Genomic DNA, 21,411 nt, shown 5'->3' with positions numbered 1-21,411 from the left:
GACACAAAGACAAACAGTGACCCCTACCAGGGAATTACATAGGGGGGGGATCAGGTTCAAACACTGACTTCTCTGGGACACTTGGTGACCCTTAGCATGTATGTTAACCTTTCTAGATGAGTCACAGGGGAAAGGCCATGTCATCTCGTTTGTTGATTCACATTCAAATTTTTATTGAACTTTTATTTTAAATTTTATTTGTTAATTTAAAAGACATAATTTCACAGGTTTGTGATGTTTTGTCCATTTTCCCGATTTCTTTTCATCCCTGTCCTTCTTTGTTGCATGACCTTTTCATCTCAGTATTTGATTTTCCCACCCTCCCCAGATATTAGGGTTCATGCTGAGCATTTTGCTTCACAGTTGGTTGAGGGTGCCAGCATGCTACAAATGCAAACTGATCTGTAGCCCTCTACCATCCCATGCCCAGTTTCCCACCTTTGTCTTACCCTTACTTCCCTTCTACGATATTCATTTACTATTTTTCTCCTTTCTGAGGTGATCCACAGAGATCCTAACAGTTTTTTGAGGGAGAGCTCTCCTGATTCACCTCCAAGTTGACACGTTTGTGGTCTGTGGCTCTTGCTTTCTACAGGTTCGTTTACTGTTCCCTTATCTCAGGGATTTATGTACAGCCCTTTTCTTGGGTGGTATGTTTTTGGTGATGTACTTGAGACTTTGGAATCATGTGTGGAGTCTGTGCATCAACACACTACTCTTTCCTCTTTTGTTGCACGTTTGTCACTGTAGGAGCTGAGACAAGTCCCTGTTTCCCATCCTAGTCCTTCTCAGCCTTTACCTGTTCTTCCATCCAGGGGCTTCTCATCTTGTCATTTTATTTGATGTAGACGAGCACGTTGCCAACAGTACTGGTGACTATCTGGTGGGTTTTGGTCCAGTGGGAGCTTGCTTGTCCGAATTTGTTCCCTTTTGGAGACCTTTTGGACCAGATCCAGGTGTTATTAGGGTTTTGTCCAAGAGACTTGGCATACAATCGCATTCTCCCCTCCTTTGTTTCAGGTACCCATTTCCTTCCCAATGCCTTAGGATCCTACTACCAGTCAGCATCTGTCTGAGGCAGTACAAGACCTTCTGTTTCAACAGGCCATAGAACCTGACCATCATCTTTCTCCAGGCTTTTATTCCTGGCTGTTTGTTGTCCCCAAGAAAACCGGAGACTGGCGGCCTGTAATAGATTTGTCCCTCCTCAATCATTTTTGATTCTGCCCTATTTTACCATGGAGTTGTTTCTCATGTTCAGGTGGGATTTTTCTCTAGGTTTGTGGATGACCAAGGTGGACTTTGTGAATGCTTACATGCATATCCAAATATCTCTTCAATTGTGATGCTATTTTTGGTTTGTTCACCATTGGATGGTTTATCAGTTTTGTGCACTGCCCATCGGGCTTGCTTCAGCCCCGTATGTTTTTGTTGGGTGGTCAAAGCATTTTCTTGTCACTTACATGGTTAAGGGTTTTGCTTTCATCATTACATGGATGACTGGCTGCTTTTTGCTCATTTCAAACACATCTACCCATCACAATCATCGGATGATGCTGGAGGCGGCTTGAATGGGCTGGTTAATCAAATTGGAGAAGTCCTTCCTTCAGCTTATCCAATATCTTGTCCATTGGTGTTTTTTTTCAACACCCATCTCAGTTGGGCCCAGCCTTCTCCTCTCTGACTTTCAGTTCTCCACGCTGTTACTGCTCCCACTATTACAGCTTGTAAGGTTTTATTGCTTTTGGGGATGTGGTCTTCCATGGCAGCCATTATTCCCATAGGTCGTGCACATATGCAGGCTCTTCAGTTGGCTCTTCGCGACCAGTGGAATATTGCATGGGATCTTTTGGAGGCTTCTATTTTCCTTCCTCCTACCCTTGTAAGTGATCTGCATTGGTTGAACAAGACTCACACATTCGAAGACGTCCCACTTCCTCCACCTCGTTTGGATTTACACATTTTCACAGACGTGTCCCTTCAGGGCAGGAGGGCATGGGTCGATCAACTAGAAGCTTCAGGATGCTGGTCTGCAGCCGAGAAGTCTTCTCATATCAACATCTTGGAGGTTCTTGCTGTATGTCATGCTTCGTTTAATTTTCTCCATCTGGCCAGAAATCGTGTGTTAATGATCCATTCCAAAAATTCTACAGTGGTTGTTTATCTCAATCACCAGAGTGGCATCCATTCTCGAATCCTATGTTTTCATACTTTGAATTTACTTTTTTGGGCCCACACGCTAGATATTCATATTATAGCATGTCGTGTTCCAAGTGCTTTCAATCACTTTGTGGATCAGCTTTCCAATCCAGACAAAGTCTATCCGACGAAGTTATTTCTCAATCTTCTTTTTTCCAGTGGCTTTGCCTTCAGTAGAGTACTCCTCTCATTGATGCATTTGCACGTCTCTCAACAACAAATTGCCTCTGTTTTGGTCTTTGGTCCCTCATTCTCTTGCTATGGCTGTAGATGCTTTCAGTCAGGATTGGACCAACAAATACCATCTTCACACCTGGTTTTTATCTAGTCTTTATGAAAGGAGATCTGGTTTGTCCCAATGAGTAGCTTCTTTTTATAGCCAGTTCCCTTTGCCCTTCCTCTAGAGAAGTTTATCAACTTAAGTGGAATGTTTTCTGCCATTGATCTTTGGGTCAAGGGTTTTCAGCTGCTCAACCCACTATTCCTCATATTGCAGATTTCACTTGGCTTTTCGATCAGGGGGTCTTCTGTCTTTCTGATCTCAGGTTATTGGGCAGCCTTGTCCCACACTTTTTGTTTTTCCCGATACTGTAGTGTGTTTACCTCTCTTACTCTTTTTCTTTTGATGCGTTCCTTCTGGATTCTTTGTCCACCTCAGCAGGCTATCCTTCACTGCCTCACTTTGTTTCTGTTCAAACCACTATCCACTTGCTCATTGTTTCACCTCTACCTTAAGACTTATTTCCTTCTCCTCTTAGCCTGTGGATGTCTGAGGCCAGATGTATTTTCCATCGATGTTTCGTGTACTCTTTATCATTCCACATATATTCTCCTTTATCCAGATCATTCTTTCCTCCTCAAAACTTTGGCAGCTTGAGAGGGTAACTTCTCCTTTTCGATGATTTTTCTTCCTTCCATTTCCCACTTTTATCCTCGATCTGATCCCAATAGACTTCTATGTCCTGTACATGCTCTTTGCTGCTATATTGCCCACATACCTTTCTTCTGCTCATTTCCCCTCTTTATTCCATGGCAGACATCCTCTGTTCGTGATCTTTCTCCTTCCACCCTCACCAATTGGGTTTGGCTTTTAAATTGTTTGGCTTTTTCTTCTTTATTGGCTTTCTCCCATACTTTGTTCAAGGTGTTTTCTCATCAAATCCGACATCTTACCTTTTCATTAGCATCTTATTTTCTTCGTCCCATGGAAAACATTCTTCAATCAGGCGTGTCATTTTATATTTGAGTGAGATGGTTTACATTACATGGACACCTTTTTGATGCTAGATGTTGGGTTCCCAAATCGGTCAATCAATTTCTCATATTGTCATCATGTGCTTGTTCATTGGTCAGGGGGAAAGAGATTCCCTCCAGTCTCATGAACTTGAGGTGCAGACGGTATGATCCTCTTTCCTACCCCCCACCAGATGGCTGGGTTTTGAATTGAAGTTAACTTGCTACTGGTATGATCCTCTTTCATACCCCCACAAGGATGTTGGTACCCAGTGGCTGAGTTTTGGACTTTAGTTGACTTACCAATGTTATGGTCCTCATCCTACACCTGTGTGGATGTTGTTCCCAGTGGCATGGGTTTTGCATGTAGTTAACTTGCCGTGTATGGTCTGTCGTGCCATAGCCACTCTACTCCTAGGGGCACATCCTTTTAATTATATCCTCTAGTAGTTTCTTTTTATATAATAAAAAGAGTGACTTGTGTTTGTAACAGATCAATTCACACCCCGAAATTGTTAAACTGCACGCCATTTTTAATAAAAATTGGGAGTCATTCTTTTTGTTATGTTACTTTAGTTATTGATTAGAATTGAAGTTGGAAGTATAATATTAATCAATAGTTATGTTAAGTATGTTGTACTTTCAGGAAGCTAAAGATATTAGAAAAGCCATGAAGAACGCCTGCCAGGACGATTCTCATCAAAAAGATACCTCCACAGCTGCCTTTGCAAGTATTGATGCCTGTAGTAGTTTCAGTGATTACAAATCTCCTTTTACAATATCTCTTAATGGCAGTGATTTCCAGTCCCACCAGTTGCTAGATTTTACAGCTCAGGAAATGATATCCACACCAATGGAGGTTTCAGAATGTCCTCCTGCCATCTTGTTGAAGGAAGAAACTGTTGAATCTGTAGATGTGGAATTCAGTGAACATGTACAAACTAAACCAGATGTCAGATGCTCTACTGCTCTTGAGTTACCAAACAAATCTGCTATGGAAGGTAATAAAGTCTGTGATGAATTATTGTTTTACATTGCTGGCTTTACACTTAACTTTAAATAATGTTCCTAGCTTAAACTCATCCTACATATCTGTTGAAAAAATTCATGAGTTTAAATGAGCTTATTCTCTGATAATGATTTTTTTAGAAGTTTTATACTTGGTTTTCCTGCCAGCCTATTCTCATAAGTTGTCAATAACAGAAACTTCACAAGTAAAATTATTTTTGTTCACTAATCTAATTGAGATAATGTACTGAAGAGTTTCTTTAATTTAAATAAATTTTAAAATAATTCTTCATACACAGTGCATTTATAATTATGGACACCAGACAAAATCAGTAAAACCGAAAGTTAAAAACTGAGCCAAATGTTCATACATTATCTGGTATGTTTCTGCTATTGATCAAGATGCAAGCTGATCGGGCCTGCAAGACTGTATACCCCAATACTTAGTTTTTGTGATGATGTGCTTAGCATCTATGACAGCATACTTTAGAGACAGTTTTGAGTCTGAAGTTGTAAAATGATTTCATAAATGCTTGTTGAGTTGCATACAGCTTAACATAAATAACCCCAATTTTTGAAGTAGCCAAGAATCAAGATTAAGAAAGTTAAAAAAAGTATTGCACATACACACATAAGGACGGGATTTAAGTGTAAAATAATATTTGATAAAATAACGACTTTTTTAATTTCATTTTATGATCTAACATTCTTTCCATTTGCCTCCAGACAATGATAGTTTTTGTTTTTAATTTTCCTAAGAAAGAAATGCAGATTGACTGAGTAGAAGTTGTATAGACAGAAAATCACACATCTACTAATAATACATAGTGAAATTATAATATACTTCTCATATTTCTTGTTCATACATTAACTTTATAGATGTAATGTAAAAGATAGAATTCTTTTATTTAACCCGTTTTAGACTTATTGGACCAGTCTCTCTGTGATAGTAATGATGATGACAGTTTGCTGGATATTGATGTATTGACTGACTTTACAAGAAATGATGTTCTGCTTTCTACATCGAAGAATTCTATGGCAGTGGAGGAATTGATATCTACATTACCTGCTGAAGGTACACTGTATAGTACAAGTTTGATGTAGATTTAAGTGAATGCTTATAGTGGACATAAAACATTGTGTTTGTTACCTTCTTCAGCTTTAATCTACTGGACTAAGTAATATCATCTGAATGTCTAAGTCACGATCAGTAAATATTTTGTCAGTCTCAGGGTTTTATTCTTCAATTAATGTTACAACTAATGGCAGATTCTGCTATAGTGTATTTTGTATGAACAAACTACTTAAATCAGTATTAAACAAATTGCCATGAATGTTATCTGCAGATGTATTTTTATATGAGGAATGATGCATAAGCATATTACTTTTTTTTTATAACTTATTCAGTACAAATGCTTCTAGTAATTACTTGAAGGAACTTAAATGCAATTGTATTGCAAGGTATGTTTCATTTGTTTACATGTATCATCTGAACCTTTCATGGTAAATATCCATACATACATACAACCTTTTTAAAGTTAACTACTCTTCCAAATATTAGATATTTTGTAAAACTAGGTAGTTTTTACTCCTCTTTGGATAACCTAGATTTCTCTGGGTGTATATATACTAAAAGTGATTCCCATTGTAGGAACTGTTATGCCATTACATTTGTGCATGGTCTGTGCACATATGCTATCTTTTAAAGCAGATGTTGAATATGGATCAGCTTTTCACCATAACAACAGGTAGAATCTTTAACCAATCAACAGCTTTAAATCTCAGATTTGTATTTTTTTTTGCTATTATTTCTGCTTCTCTTTATTTCATTTTTGTTTTTACTTTCACAACACACTTACAGCTATTACTTGACTGCCAGGGTTTATTCTTTTGCCCATCTAAGCATTGGTCTGATTTTTTCTGTCTTCCTCCAGTCTTTTATACCCCACTTAACTGCCCTTGGCGATATTTGTCTCGAGCCACTCTCCACCTACGTCAATGTGGCCTCTATCCTGATACTGTATATAAGCACCTCATTCAGATAATGTTGTCACTTTAGGATAAGCTGCCTTTGATTTGTTTTCTTCAGTTGGTTCATTGAGAGTGTTATGTTTTGGGTCTTTTCCTGGTTGCTTTTTAGCCTGCACCTTACTTGATGGCTGAAAGGTCTGGGAAAAAATTTCTAGTTTTCTCTCCATCCATGGACATTGTGGTTCATGTAGTTAGCCTATCACCGCTAGGTGGAAGCTTATTCTGACTCTCAAATAATACATTTGCTCTTCGAATTTCGTGGTTCTAAGACAGTTTGCAGTTAACCCAAATAGATCAATGTCCTCTAATGGGACAGGGTAAATCTACAAACTTATGACTCTAAAATCCAACATTTTATTTTCATTTTATTTCACTTTGTTGGAACTCTTAGGATCACCAATTTCATTGATGACGAGCTGGTACTATTGTTAGCATGCACATTGGTTCAGTTGTTGGTTTCTATATTCATCCTTGTTGTTGTTGGCATCTCAGATTTCATTGGCTCCTACAGGGGGTCATAGTTCTGACCCTATTCGTGGGTCCTGACCCCCAACACCAGCCCCTCTGTACATTGGTACCCAGAATAGATTCTATGTCAAAGGATTTTGCTGTTCACCGGTAATTATTGTATGCCTTCAGGGTATGTAGGGGCTCAGCTCCAAGACTTTCTGGATGTGTGGTAACCTTAACCAAGGATCCAGAAACACTACAGGTCCTTGAGACAGGATTAGTAATTCACTTCACATTTTCATCACGTTATCCACTATACCTGTTGGGTTTTCATCTCCCACAGATCCTCGGGATTTTGAACTTAGTTCTAGGGTTATCAGAGTTTGGTTGGTCTAGGGGTAGTGAAAGGGTCGTATTAGTTCTTTTGAGGTTTTATTCTCATCACTTGTTGGGGCTAAGAAGACAGGAGATTGGTGTCCAGTCATTGATTTTTCTCGTCTATATCAATGCCTAGATTCTCCAAGGTTCACTACTTATTCATTCCCCAATCTAAGTTGACATTTTTACTGGGGTTGTGGATGTCCAAGTTCATTGTAGTCAGCTCCTAACTGCACATTGCCATATTTGTGGCATCCCACCACTATCGGCATTTTTTCATATGGGTTCTGCTGTATCGTATTAGTTTTTTCTTGCTACCTCCATTCCATTGCACTGTGCACACAACATTCCACTAGATGACTGGTTACTGCTGGCACCATATTGTCAGTTGTCAGAACATCACATCCTGATACTGCTTTCAGAAACTACCAAGACAGGCTTCATTCTCATGGCTGAAACATCTGTTCTTGCTCCAATTCAATATATTTTCAGTCTGGGTATATTTTATTTTTCATCTCATTTCTCAGTCAGATTTGGCCAACTCCCATCTGGCTCCATGCTATGGAACAGGAAGCCTAACTTTTACTCACCTTTCCTTCTCCCACTGCAAAGATGGTACTTTCTCTTCTGGGAATGTGGGCATCACTCGAATCTCTCATGCCTTTGGTATGAGAGCACAAGAGATCCTTTTAATGGTCTTTATGCAACCAAGGGATCATAAATATTGATTCACTGGATTCGCCACTTTCCTTAGTTGGGATCATTCTTCGATCTCGAGGGGTTGTTAAATTGGGACACAACTAAGAGCTGGGTTCCTCTATTGCCATCTCGTCTAGAGTTTCATCACTTCACAAATGCCTTGCTTCAGGGATAGGAGGCATATACCAATAATCAGGAATTCTAGGGTCTATGCACAGCTGGCGAGTCTTCCCTACACAATGTTTTAGTCATTCTTGTTCTTCGAGAGGAAATGCCTCATGGTTTGAGCTTATTAAGGGGAAAATCATCAAGCTTCACTCTGACAATTCCTTAGTGGTGTCTTGTATTTTTCATCAAGTAGGCACTTGGTCCAGGGCACCTTCAAATCTTGGACCTCCTTTTTCAGAACCATTCCTATCATATCATCTACTAGCTTGCCACGTTCCACGGGTGATGACTATGGTAGCAGATCAATTATCTCAACTCAAACAGATTCTCCAAACAGAATATATGCTGAATTACACGGCTCTGTTGGATTGGCTCTCATTGGAACTGGCAATTTGGTTTCCAGTACCTCACCTTTGGTCTTTGGCAATGGATGCATTCCATCAGGACAGGACTGTATCACAACTCAAGGCCTTCCCTCAAATTCATATGTTACCTAAAGGTACTAAATATGATTTGTTCCAACCCTTTGTCAAGTCCTGTTGATAGCACCAGATTGGAATCCAAACCCCGGTTTCTGCTTCTGCAGTACCTTCCAGAATGTCTACCTCTTCCACTTCTTCTTAGGCCAACACTTTGGAGGCAGCCATGATCTGACATATTACACCTGGCTATCCGGAAGCTCAAGCTTCAGGCATAGAGGTTATGCAGTCTTTTGCACAACGTAAGGGTTTAATTTCTAAGGTTGTCATGTATCTGACTTAGTCTTTGCTTAATCCTGTGATGAAAATCTGTCAATGGAAATGACATGGATATTGGCAATGGTGTATTGAGAGGAGGTTGAACCCACTTCAATCAGAAGTGCCAACCATAACTCATTTTTTAACCTGGCTCTTTGGCAAGGGTTTTTGTATCTTCCACATTTGCCCTGTATAAGGCAACCTTATCGACTATTGTTCAACACTTGTGAAAAAATTATTTGAGTCCCCAGTACTCTTCAGATTCTTCAAGTCTTTTCGGTCCTTGATCCCAAATGGCCATTCCAGTTATTTAACTGATATAGTAAGGTTATATTACATGCCCTTTATCAACACCTGTTTGTGATCTAACTTTCACATGCCATGTATCACCTTTACCTGAAGGTTTATTTTTTGTTGCTGCACACCTACAGATGTTGCTGATCAGAGTGGTTTGTGCTCTTTGTCCACAGACTGCTTTCTCATTCTATCTGTGTCCTCAAACTGGTTCTTCTTACCCAAGACACTGTCAGACAGGGAAGGGGATAAATCCTTTACACTGATTCATCTCATCACTATTTCTCACTTCTATGTCTGATCAGATTTTTATCATTGTCATGTTCAGTGAGGGTCTTGAAGGTTTTGTTGTCTGCACTAATGCCTTTAGAGATTCTAGTCAATGACTTTTTATTCTGGGCTCTTTGAAGGTGAGGAATTGTCTGTGATTCATAACTAGTCAGATTTGGCACATTTCTTTGTCATTAGTGGCCCAGTTGGATTGCCTGCTGGAAGACATCGTGAAGACTGTATGTGGACCTCCCCATATTATCTCACATTATTTGCATGACCTGGCAATGTCTTCATCTGAGGGTTTTTACTTACCCCTGTATCTGTCTTAATCACTTCTGCTAGATTATACAGAGGGGTTAGTATTTTCTTTGCTACCTTTCGGAGTCCCTTACCTCATTTTCACAGGATCCCACTCTGTGGGAAATGTCACCCAGACAGGTGTGCTTTTATCAAATCAATTCTGCACTAGCAACCACTAATTCAGGCTTGTAATAGGCTTTAAAGATAAAGCAGCAACTCACAGGCTAGAAGATAGAAGATATACTTAATTTGTTACAATAGAGATGATGGTTGTGTGAATTGCAACATTTCATTTTCTTTAGTGTCACAAAATTCTGTGAATGTGACATCATTATGTATTAAACATTTGACTCACATTAAAAAGTAGAGGTAGAAGGCTTCAAATTCCTATTTTGCCATACAAATATCTTTTGCTAATTAGAAAGACACGTGATAATGAATTTGCAGTGTAAATATGTTTTGTAAAGAATATTCGTCTTTGAAAGTGAAATGCCATTTCTAATTTATTTTTCATATTGAGACATCTAAAATACATTATGTAATGTGCTATTACTACTAAGTAGGTTTGTTTTGAAAAATGGTAAATTGGTCATTTATACATGAATGTATGCTATTCAAGCTGAAATAAGTTATTTTTTCAATATTAAAAAAAAGGTATAAATTTAGGCATTTTGTGGGTTCTAACTATTCCTGCTTGCTCAGAATATACCAGTACTAACACCAAGACAAAATTCAAGAAAAAATGTATGGATTTTTTGAGGATCTTTGGTTATGGGGAAAGTTTCTCAACTTGGTATTGAATTAGAGACCTTCTGCATACCAAGCAAGTGCTCTATCAACTGAACTAAACGGTTAGCCTGCTAACAGTTACTAGTGAGGCAATTTTTTTAACATTCAAACTACAAAATTCTTCCTCTCTCACAAATAATAGCCATCCTCGGGCCTTATCTAAGGGTCATGGGTTTAGTCATTTGTTGAGTGTCAGTATATCTTGTGGTTTTCCTAATTTTGCATCTCTTGAGCTTAGGATTAAACTCGAAACCTCTGAATGCTTGGTAAGTGCTTTATTATCTGAACTAAGCAGTGAAACAATTAGCAATTATTAATAAGGCACTTAGTTTCAAAAAATTTTCTATATTCTGTGATATGTTATAAATGACTTAACTTCTTATGCACACTACAAATGTAGTATTTAATAAAGTTATGTATTATGCAACAATCTTTTTCAGTAAACTATTTAATATCTGTAACTGATATCTGTTTTTAACAGCTTGTGTAACATCAGAGACATTAGAACAGAATAATATAGATGTATTTAAATCTGAAGAAGTAGACGATGCCCATAGTGAAGTATCCAATCTCAGTATTCCAAGTGCTGGAAAGTTAGAAACTGTGAAGAGTGAAGAAGAAAATACAGTTGACTCCACAGATAGCAAAATCAAAGATGAAACTGAAAGTTTTGTTCGACAGAACAAAAAACGAAAGTCAACCCCAAATGAAGATGAAAAAAAGCCAGATGAAACAGACATTCCAATGTGAGATCTTAAGTATTCATTCAAAAGTACTTATTAAAGATTTTATAGGAAAATAAACATAAAAAAAACCACAGAAAATTTATATTGAAACTTATGCTGTGAAACTTGTAAAAAGAAGTTATTTTTTGATAATTTTATATTCTAAAAAGATTTATAGCTTAAAGGTGAAACCTTGGACTATTAAGAATGTATGTATTGAAACTCTTAATGGACGTCTCTTTTTTTCAGGAACCTTTAGCTCTAGGAAACACTTAAGTGAAGAAAAGTCACAACAAAATAAAGAAAAAAAGATGCAACTCTTTATGTATATGTAAAACAAGTTACTCTTTCCGATACAATACCTCCCTATTCTCACATAGAGCTTTCTTGACTAGTAGTGCCATCTATCGGCACAATTTTTTGGCGCCACTAGCCTTGTAACTCCCACTTCTTTCTGCATATTGACATGTAAATGATCATACAACAACATTCTACCAATAGGTGTGCGACACTACCCCTATCGTAACTAGCACCCTTTCTAGTCGTGCACCTATTAATCACTTCTTGATTGGCAGTCTTACTGTGAAGATGTGTTTGTTTTCACTTATGCTTTTGTTATATTTTCATGAGTTTTTACTTTCATTAATTTTTTGTTAAGAGTTGCGTTTTTACTTACATTATTTACTACTTTTTCTGTTTTTTTTATTTGTTCAAGTTTTTAACTTTGTGAGTGTGCACTCACAATTTCAGCTGGTCACTACTCTTTGGAGATCTGGGTTGAATTAGTCTGTCAACATAACTCCTTTTCCTCATTGGCTTTTCATTTATGCCACCCTCATGTTCCTTTATCAATGGCTTGCCTCCCCCTTTTCTAACCCTTTGCCAGTCCCAGCTTCTTGTACATCTGCATTTCGCAGTCATTATACTAGCTGATGTCGTTTTTGGGGCCTACAGCATTGGTGACTTGGGCCAGGGCCAGTGGGGACCTGACTCTTGCACTTTATTCAAGTTTGGAGGTCATTTACAGACAATTCATGGTTTTTGAAAACCATTTTTGAAGATCTGGCTCTTCACTTCCATTCATCTCACCATCCAATTTCCTTCCCCTCCGAAGGATCTCATTTCTTGCCAGTATCTGTCGGGGGTGGTTTGGGACTTACTTCTCAAGGTTGCCATCAAATGAGGAGATCCTTCTCGTCTGTATGTCATTCCCCAAAAGATGGGAAATTGCTGCATATCTACATATTCTCATCTCCCTGGCATACAGACATTTCCTTCATTTTGTTCATCACGGGGGGGGGGGGTTCAGTTTTGGGTGCTTCTATTTGGCCTGGCCTTGGCTTCCTATGTGTTCTACCTAGTATTATTCTTCGGGGACAGATGGTGATGATGCACTCTGGCAATTTGACGGTAGTGTCCTATATCAACAGGCAAGGAGGTACCAGTCAAGAAATCTTTATTTTTGAAACTTTGAATCTTCCCTACTGGGCCTACAGCCATCAAATCACTTTGCTGGCATGTCATATTCTGGGTGCCCTGGATCTGGTTGCAGATTGGTTATCCCAACCTGACAAGATTTTACCATTTTTGGGGAGTTGTGCACTTGTTGGAGTGTCTCTTATAAGAATGCTTTTGCTTCTCATTTCAATACACAACTTCTCCATTTTAAGGTCTCCTGTTCCTTATCCACTGGCAAAAGCAGTGGATGTTCTCAGTCAGGATTGGATGGGTTGTTATCTCTGTGCATATCCTCCTGTTCATCTTCTTCCTCCTATTCTATCAATAGTTCAGACCACTCCATGTTGAGTTCTGCTGCTGAGAGCATATTGGCTGGCTCAGATGTGGTGTCCACTTCTGCATCAGCTGGTGGTTTCAACTCCCCTTCCCCTGCCTTTGTCTTGCACACTCCTTCATCAGCCTCACTCTGCGATGCATCATCCATCCATACCTGTACTCCACTTTCACGTGTGGCTTTCATCTGCTCCCTCGCCAGATGGAGAGGACTTTCTAGGTGTGTTGCTTTCTCGATTTCCCATCCAGTTTGACCCTCCTCTTTGGCTGATTATCAGCATAAATGGTATACATACTGTTGTTGGGCTATATAAGAGGTTATCATCCTTCACAACCTTCCATTCTTTTTTCACTTGGCTTTATGACAGGAGCTTATTGGTTTCCTCTGTTGTGGGCTATAGGGCAGCTTTAGCTTCCACCTTTTGGTTTACCAAATTTACTTCAGTGTTCCAATCTCCTGTACTGTCTATGTTATTTTATTCATTCTCCATTGCTCATCCTCCCCACCCTACTTCTCTCCCAGATTGGAATCTCAATGTTTTCCATCACGCTCTTACTCATCCTCCATTTGAACCTTTGTTGTCATCTTCCTTATATCACCTTTCATTGTAGTCCCTGTTCCTCTTGTTGTTGGAGTATGGTTGCTCTCATTCCAATGTGTTTGAGATTGATGTTATGCCATGTCTTGTTCCATAGTTCTTATGTTCTCCTTTTTACCAAGCCATTCCTTTATGCCCAAGACTTTAGCTGCTCAGGAGGGTAATTCTGCTTTCACTCCCATTTCCCTTCCTTCCATATCCTACCAGTACGACTGTTCTGATCCTGATCACCTCTTTTGCCTAGTCAGGACCCTCAGGTGGTATATGACACGCACTGCTCCCTTCCATGATTCCAGTGTCTGTTTGTTTATTCATTCATTGGAATTCTAACATTTCCTGTGACCTTTCTCTCATCACCCTTATGGATTTGCTAGTTAATTCCCTGGCATATCCTTCCATTTTTATGGATGATTGTCACCTTTTTCATGTTTTTTCCCATAAGATCCATCACCTGACATTGTCTTTAGCTGCCCATTTCCATTTCCTTTCGGAGGACATATACTTTTCGTATACCTTTACATCTTACATCTCACTACCTACATCACAAGGCCATTTCATTTTCTGTGAGTTTCTGCTTACCTCCTGTCACTATTCTGCATACTCCTGTTTCTTTGTGACTGGTAAGCACTTAGTTTATTTTTCTTTTCTTTACAGGGGCCTTGTTATTGGTTGATTGACTCTGTTCATTTGTCATATATGCATCAATATCACCCATTGCACTGTCTCTGGTGCTGCAGTCCTCTGGACTCTCCAATGAATTTTCCGCCTTTCTTTTAGTGGAGTATGGGAGTCCTTGCCACTTATCAGTTCCTAGCTGCTAGGGTGGTGGACCATGGAGGCCTGTCCTCCTGAGGGCACTTAATACCACTCAGTTTGAGAGTAGGGCATTGGCATTCTGCTGGTGTTGATGACGTGGCACTGATATACAATTTCAGAGGCTGCCAGGTGTTGGTTGTAGTACTCTGCCATATATACCTGTCTATATATATAAATTGCAGTTTGCCCCTCTAGCTGAGGCATTCTTCCTTCCTAACATCCTCCCAGATGTTGGTTCCTGGTGTATCAGGTGTTGGTTAGAGTTGGTGCAGCCATATAATTCTTTACATGTGTTTGGCTGGTACCCTCCTCCTCCTGTGGACTGGATGCTAAGTTCTCAATGCCTCCAGGTTTTGAACTAGAGATACAACCCCAATATTGCAGTCTCTCTTTCTAAAGTCTGCTGGATGTCAGTTCCTGGTTGATCTGGTGTTGGTTGTAGTTGGACAAGACATGATTTCCCGCTTGTGTAAGGCTGGGTACCCTCCTCCTACCATGGACTATACAACACATTCCCAATGGTGCCAGGTTTTGGACCAGAGATGAACACCCACCTGGGCTCCTACTTCCTACCATTTGCTAGATATCAGTTCCCAGTAGATCAGGTGTTGGTTGTGTTGGAGGTACACACATTTGGAGATGGGTTCTTGGTATGGAAATTCTTCTTTCCTACTGGTACCTGTTTTTGAGGTGAAAGGTAGTGGACCCTCTTCCTACCATGGACCTGATGTACAATTCCAGATGTGCCAGGTGTTGGGTGAGATTGAATTCCCCTTTTACGTTCAACACCTAGGGGTCCCATTACTATTGTATTTTGTTTGGGACTCCTCCATGTTCCTGTCCTTTACATTTTGGTGACACATTCCTAAAGAGCGAAGAGTATACCTGGCTCAGAGTGTTTTATTTTCTAATTCCTTACCACACGTCATGGTATTTCTTTGGCCGCTTCGTAAAGGAGGTTCATATTATCACCAGCCCTCCACCAGTTCAGTGTAGGATTCTAGCTTTTTGTAAGTGGAGGGAAGATATTGTATTGGAAGTTAACATTTTCCTAAATTAAAAATGTATTTCTGACAGATACTTATCCCTCTCACATTTTCCATCCATCCTCCCCACTTCTGGTATGTAATTTGGATGACTTAGTTATGACCAATCTCAAAGTGATTAACAGGTGCATGATTAGAGAGGGTGCTAGTTACAATAGGGTAGTGTCACACTCCTATTGGTGAAAGGTTGTTGCATGATCATTTACATGTTGATATGCAGAAAGAAGTCGGAGTTACTAGGCTAGTGGCGAGTGAAAAATTTGTGCTAATAGAGGGCAGTACTAGCCAAGAAAACTTTTTGTTAGAGGAGTTAAGTATCTATCGGAAATGCATTTTCAGTTTAGAAAAATGTTAATTGTTATATTTTCATATAAAAATGGATGCCTTTAAAGAACAGCATTTAAAAATGTGTATTTTTGTGCTTTATAAAAGAAGAATATAAGTAATTTGGTATAAAATAATTAAATTTCTAAAATCTTGTAAAGCTAGAACTGGATGTGGATCGAAAGGTTTAAGATTTGTGACACATTGCTGTTGAACATTCTTCACACATTCCGCTGTATGTACATGACATTATTCAGCCAGCAAATGCCCTTGTGGTGGTGAGTGCTGCTGACCAACTGCTGTTCATGTCATTGGCTCAAAAGTAGGGACAGTTATATCTAAAAGGAATGATTAGGGGTGTCTGACCTCACAATTTAGTCCATGTGCTTATAAAGTGTTGGTCGGGATGAAAATTCCTATACATTATGAGGCTTACAAAGATAAATGTATATGTAATAAAAATAAAGATTACATTTACATTTGTTACACTTTGACTAGCAACCCTCAGCTGATACTGACTTGTGGCTAATAAAATTTAAGTTTTATGAATTAGGGATGTGTATGTTTTTTCATTTAGTACATAAACAGTGATCACTTTATAATATGTATAATCTTTTACTCTAGCCACTGATTATTTACTTTTAAAACAAGAAACATTGTTTAATTTTTATATGTAGATGGACATGTAATTTTCTGTGTTTTCAAGCATTCAGAAAAAAAATTTATATTTTATGGAAATTTGTATCAATAATCACAGAGAAGAAAAGATATAAAAAAAATGGAGAAATACATTTTGGGCACATCTCCCTGATGACTGATGGTACTTTAAGAAATTGTAGTTGTTTTCAGAAGAACTGGATTACATCAGTATAAAATAATAGATTTTGTTCTGGTATTTTCATGTACTTATTTTGTTTCTGATTTGTATCAATTTAATTAATTCAAAATATTTTTAGAACTGTGCCAATGAGAATTGTAAAGTACTTCAGCTTCTGAAACTGTTGGGAAAGCAATCTTAAGCCAATTATCATCTGAATTACTAGGTGTTTTAAGTTAGTTTAATATGTCTTTTATATTTTTGATTTTTAAAGACTTAAAAATTTAAAATATTTTTAGGATTGTGCCAATGAGCACCTATGAAGAACAGCAGCTACTTAGACAGTTGGAAAAGGTTTCTTCTGTATTGGACAACAATCCAAAAGCCAAGCGCTTAAGAAGGAAACTTATTGTAAGACAGGTGAGCATGGTATATGTTTTGTACTTTTATGTATTGGTTACTTTGTAATTTAAAGTGTTTTACCTTAAGAGTTGAAATTTAAAAAAATGACAGTTCACAGCAGAATGTACTACTGAAGTGTTTTTATCAGTTAGAGATTATTAAATTCTGTAAAACTGTGACATAATCTTCTTCCTTATTGAAAAGTCTAGACATATTATCATGAAATTATTTTACATACGTAAAAACAACAACTTATTTTTAAATTACATACTCATTTATCCTTTCTGACCAGTAGCTTGTCTTGGCATTGGTCATATAACCTAGTAAATGCTGTTAAAGTATATTTGTGTCATCAGTTGTTCTCAGATTCTAAAATAAATATATCCTCTTTTTTCAACTCATGAGGTAAACTCCTTTGATTTTCGTGATTTCACCATCAAATATGTATGTCTGTGTTTCATGGAAAACTTATGTTACCTATTATAATGTGTAAGCTAACCTCAGCGATCTAAGTTTATTAAATAGGAATAACAAAATTAGAGAGATTAACACACTTGCTATAGGCTTGGTTGATTTGGCTAAGTTCATAACCACAAAGTGACCATTAGGGTTTCTATACTAAAACTAGTGATTTACTACTTTTGTGGCAAGATTACTAGTTAGATAAAATTAACTCTCTCATTATTGGCTCAGTCAATTCGACTGAGTTCATGACCCCAAATTGACCTTTAGAGTTTCCATACATAATTTTTGATATGATTTGTGCATCCTCACCAAATTTAGCAAGCTTTCATTAAACATTACAAGTCTTTTCTACACAAAAAATCAGGTTTTTAAGTATTTTTACAAAACATTTCTTTGTGAATATATGGAGTCAAAGTGCTGACTGCTTCGATTGCAAAATGATTTTCATGTTAAGGTCAAAAATACTTTTCTTCATCTGAAAATTGTCAAATTTCATTTGCATAATCTCTAAAACCTCCTAAATATCAAATTTTTTTTTTCATTAAAACTTTGTATCTCATCTGTTATTTTCTCTACCCTAACCTTATATGCAATCGGTTGAATCGACTGATCTATAACCAATATAAAAAAATACAAAATAAATCTAACTTACTTTTTTCTTTCTAGGATGACTACAGATTGTAACTGGACACAGTGATTGTTTATCTTAAATAACTCAAAGTTTGTAACATTATACATCTGTTTATACTTAACCCTCTCACTAGAGGTAGGTCAAAGTGCACATGTTGTGACATTTTAGAGAGTAACTTTCAAAATTTAATTAAACTACTTTGTTATCATTGCATACAAATATATTTGGCATCAAAACATAGTTAATAAATCAAATTTTAATATTATATAAATTTTATGTTCTTAACTTCATAAGGAAATATTAAAGACGATCCTTAATCTCCCCTTGTATGAGAATTGTGACATTTGCTCTTTAAGTCTTCTCTAATTTGTGTACAATTCCTCTAAGAAGTATGGAATTTAACATAAATTATTTACTATAATATAAATACTATTCAGGCAAAGCATACTCTTTATTGCCTTCAAAATTATTTGTTTACGCAGCCATAAACTAAAAAATCAGACCCATTTGCCATGCCCACCTGTCACATCCTCTATGATGTTTTATACTATATTATTCATAACCCATAGAAAGCCAAAGTTTTAATCTATTAAATAATGTATTATATTACATTGTTTCTGTACAAAGAATTGTCTAATTTCTGCTTCAGTTTCAAATTTGTTTTCATGGGAATCACAGCGACTAACTTAGCTGAATTTTTAAAAGCTCTTATTGCATAGTTAGAATGCCAGAAAAATTATGATAGTTATAAAACATTGTTTACTTTTTGTATGTTATTATTCTGTATTGTGCATTATTTAATTAAATAAAAATTTATTTAGTGTAATAGTACCATTATTATAAAAAAAAGTAGGGTTAAGTTTCATCAACAGTCATCAGCAAAAAAAAAAGAAGACAAAAGTAACTAAAATGAAAAAAAAATTATTTGTATACAGTGATAATAAAGTAGTTTCATTAAATTTTGAATGTAATTCTAAAAGGTCATGACATGCACACTTTGACCTACCTATAGTGAGAGAGAGTTAAAGAAAATGCTTTCCCCATCTTAATACATAAATTGCAAGATTATAGACATAATAGTTGAAACGTTTTGTTGTACATGACAGGTTTTAAGAAGCAACAATATATTTAGCTTACATAGTAAATCTGTTATGAAGAAAATACTCTCTCTATGTTTAATACTAATGTCTTTTGACAAATAAAATATATTATAATCATGCTTTGTCAACTTATAAAAGGTATTCACACCATCACAGGTGTTGTTGTAACAAATAGCTTATATAAATAGTATTCCAACCACTACTGTGTTTGTTGTGCCTCAGCCGGCCTGTTGAGTTCTAGACTGAGTGAAATGCGTTGTCAGCAATGGATATGATGAACATACTGTGGTTGGAATTCTATTATTATACATTCCTCTAATTCTCGAAACTCCCTAAGGGAAAAGATAAAGAATTCCGTGTTAGAACATTTAATAGGCCTTATACTAATGTTTTATGACAAGTATAACTAGTTAAAATATTCTATTCATTATGTACAATTCAATTACAGTTAAAGAAATTATTTAATTTTGAGAGAATGACTTGATCAGTACTCTAAATGTTTATACATCTTTTATGGCAATTCAGTGATGGAAAATTGATAAAAACATCTAATTTAACCTTGGTTCTTAGTCAACTCTTAAAAACATATTTTTAATTCAGATTTTACTCTTCATTTAGTTAAAACGTGAGAGACGTCTTCCAGTATTTGATCTAGATGCAACGGTTAAGCAGTTTGTAGGAGTCTCCACTGATTCAAACATTGTAAGTTAACTTATCTTATGGCTTATATAAATAATGTTCCAACCATTACTGTGTTTATTGTGTCCCAGCCACCCAGATTAGCCCTGGGTAAATTTAACAAATTTTTCTACTGATTAGCATTGAAATAGAATAGGGGTTATTGTTTGTCTGTTTTTGTTTATTTTTTGTTAATTTAATATACACAGTTAAAATGTGGGCTTCAAGGGCCATTGCTACAACCATGTTATAAATATACTGAATTTTGATAAAATCCCATTACTTATGTGCATATTCAGTGAAACCTCATTAATCTGGATGCATTTATAATCAAGTATTTCTTCCATACTATCAAGATACCTAGATAGTTGAATCAGTCACTTTGAATAGAAAGGAAGCACTATCAAAAGCATGCATTATCGATTAATAAATGTAACTAGTCAGGGTGGGCATATAACTGGTAAACTTTATGTACAAAATACTGAGCAGTTTATTTTTTCATATGTTGTCAGTAATTATAAAAATTGCATAATCAGAGTGGTATGTTATGTCACCATTTCTACATAAATCATAATTTTGTTCAAATCAATAACTTGTAGTATATATGTATTGTCTTCTTGTATAAATGAATGATCACATATTAAAGATTCTGATAATTCTATGTGACTTCGTTTTGGAGAACTGTGACTTGACATGACTATAGTAAAAATCACTCTGAATACTTCCATTCCTACTGTGAATGATGTTCTCAGAACAATTGTCATAAACCTGTTGGTGCAGGTATTTTACGATAAGTAATCACCTTGTTTCACTTCTGATTGACCTCTACTTAATTCATAGTCATATACAGATTAGTTAATCTTGTAGCCATAGGAAATGCATGTTTGTAATAATAAATAGCTGTTTGGATTTGAAACACCTGAATACATGGATGACAGATTAAATTCCAATACGGTACTTATCTCCCCTCACAAGGTTAACTATTCTCGTTCAGTGCTGCCCTCTATATGTAAACTTTTTCTTTATACATGCCACAAGACTTTCACTCCCCCTCTGTTGGAATTACTATATTCCAACATGTCTCTCATGTAAATCATCATGTGTCATCTCCTAACCAATAGTAGCATGATATGCTCACGTGACGCATGTGACTCCCTCTACATTCCTCTACCAAACCTACACTTTTCTTTTAGTAGTGTTTGAGTTCAGACATACTCTTTTGTGTGCCTAGTGCTTCCAGTGTGACAAACAAAATGTTTTTTCTCACGAAGTGGTTCCTTTTGACTTTATTTTATTTTATACCATGGCCAGGTGGTTAGGGTGCTCATCTCACAATCTGTGGGTCGTGGGTTCGAATCCCTGTCCCACAAAACATGTTCACCCTCTCAGCTATGGGGGCATTATAATGTGATGGTCAGTCTCAAAATTTGTTGGTAAAAGAGTAGCTCAAGAGTTGGC

General features: G+C 37.0%; 1 protein-coding gene across 1 annotated transcript in view; it reads left to right on the top strand.

Moving 5' to 3' along the window:
- The window catches only part of LOC106467422 (cysteine-rich protein 2-binding protein-like), a gene marked incomplete at its 3' end in the record, with an annotated part of 68,271 nt that overhangs the window by 25,885 nt on the left and 20,975 nt on the right, over positions 1 to 21,411 (top strand). Inside the window, exons 7-11 of the mRNA XM_022395605.1 lie at positions 4,079 to 4,433; positions 5,363 to 5,515; positions 11,041 to 11,305; positions 16,977 to 17,097; positions 19,894 to 19,977. Coding sequence (XP_022251313.1) covers positions 4,079 to 4,433; positions 5,363 to 5,515; positions 11,041 to 11,305; positions 16,977 to 17,097; positions 19,894 to 19,977 — 978 coding nt within the window. The remainder of the gene's footprint in view (positions 1 to 4,078; positions 4,434 to 5,362; positions 5,516 to 11,040; positions 11,306 to 16,976; positions 17,098 to 19,893; positions 19,978 to 21,411) is intronic.

Source organism: Limulus polyphemus, unplaced genomic scaffold (assembly GCF_000517525.1).
Source record: "Limulus polyphemus unplaced genomic scaffold, Limulus_polyphemus-2.1.2 Scaffold2609, whole genome shotgun sequence".
Lineage (NCBI taxonomy): Eukaryota > Metazoa > Arthropoda > Merostomata > Xiphosura > Limulidae > Limulus > Limulus polyphemus.
Note: the sequence above shows the minus strand (reverse complement) of the source record. Positions and strands in the feature narration are given on the sequence as shown.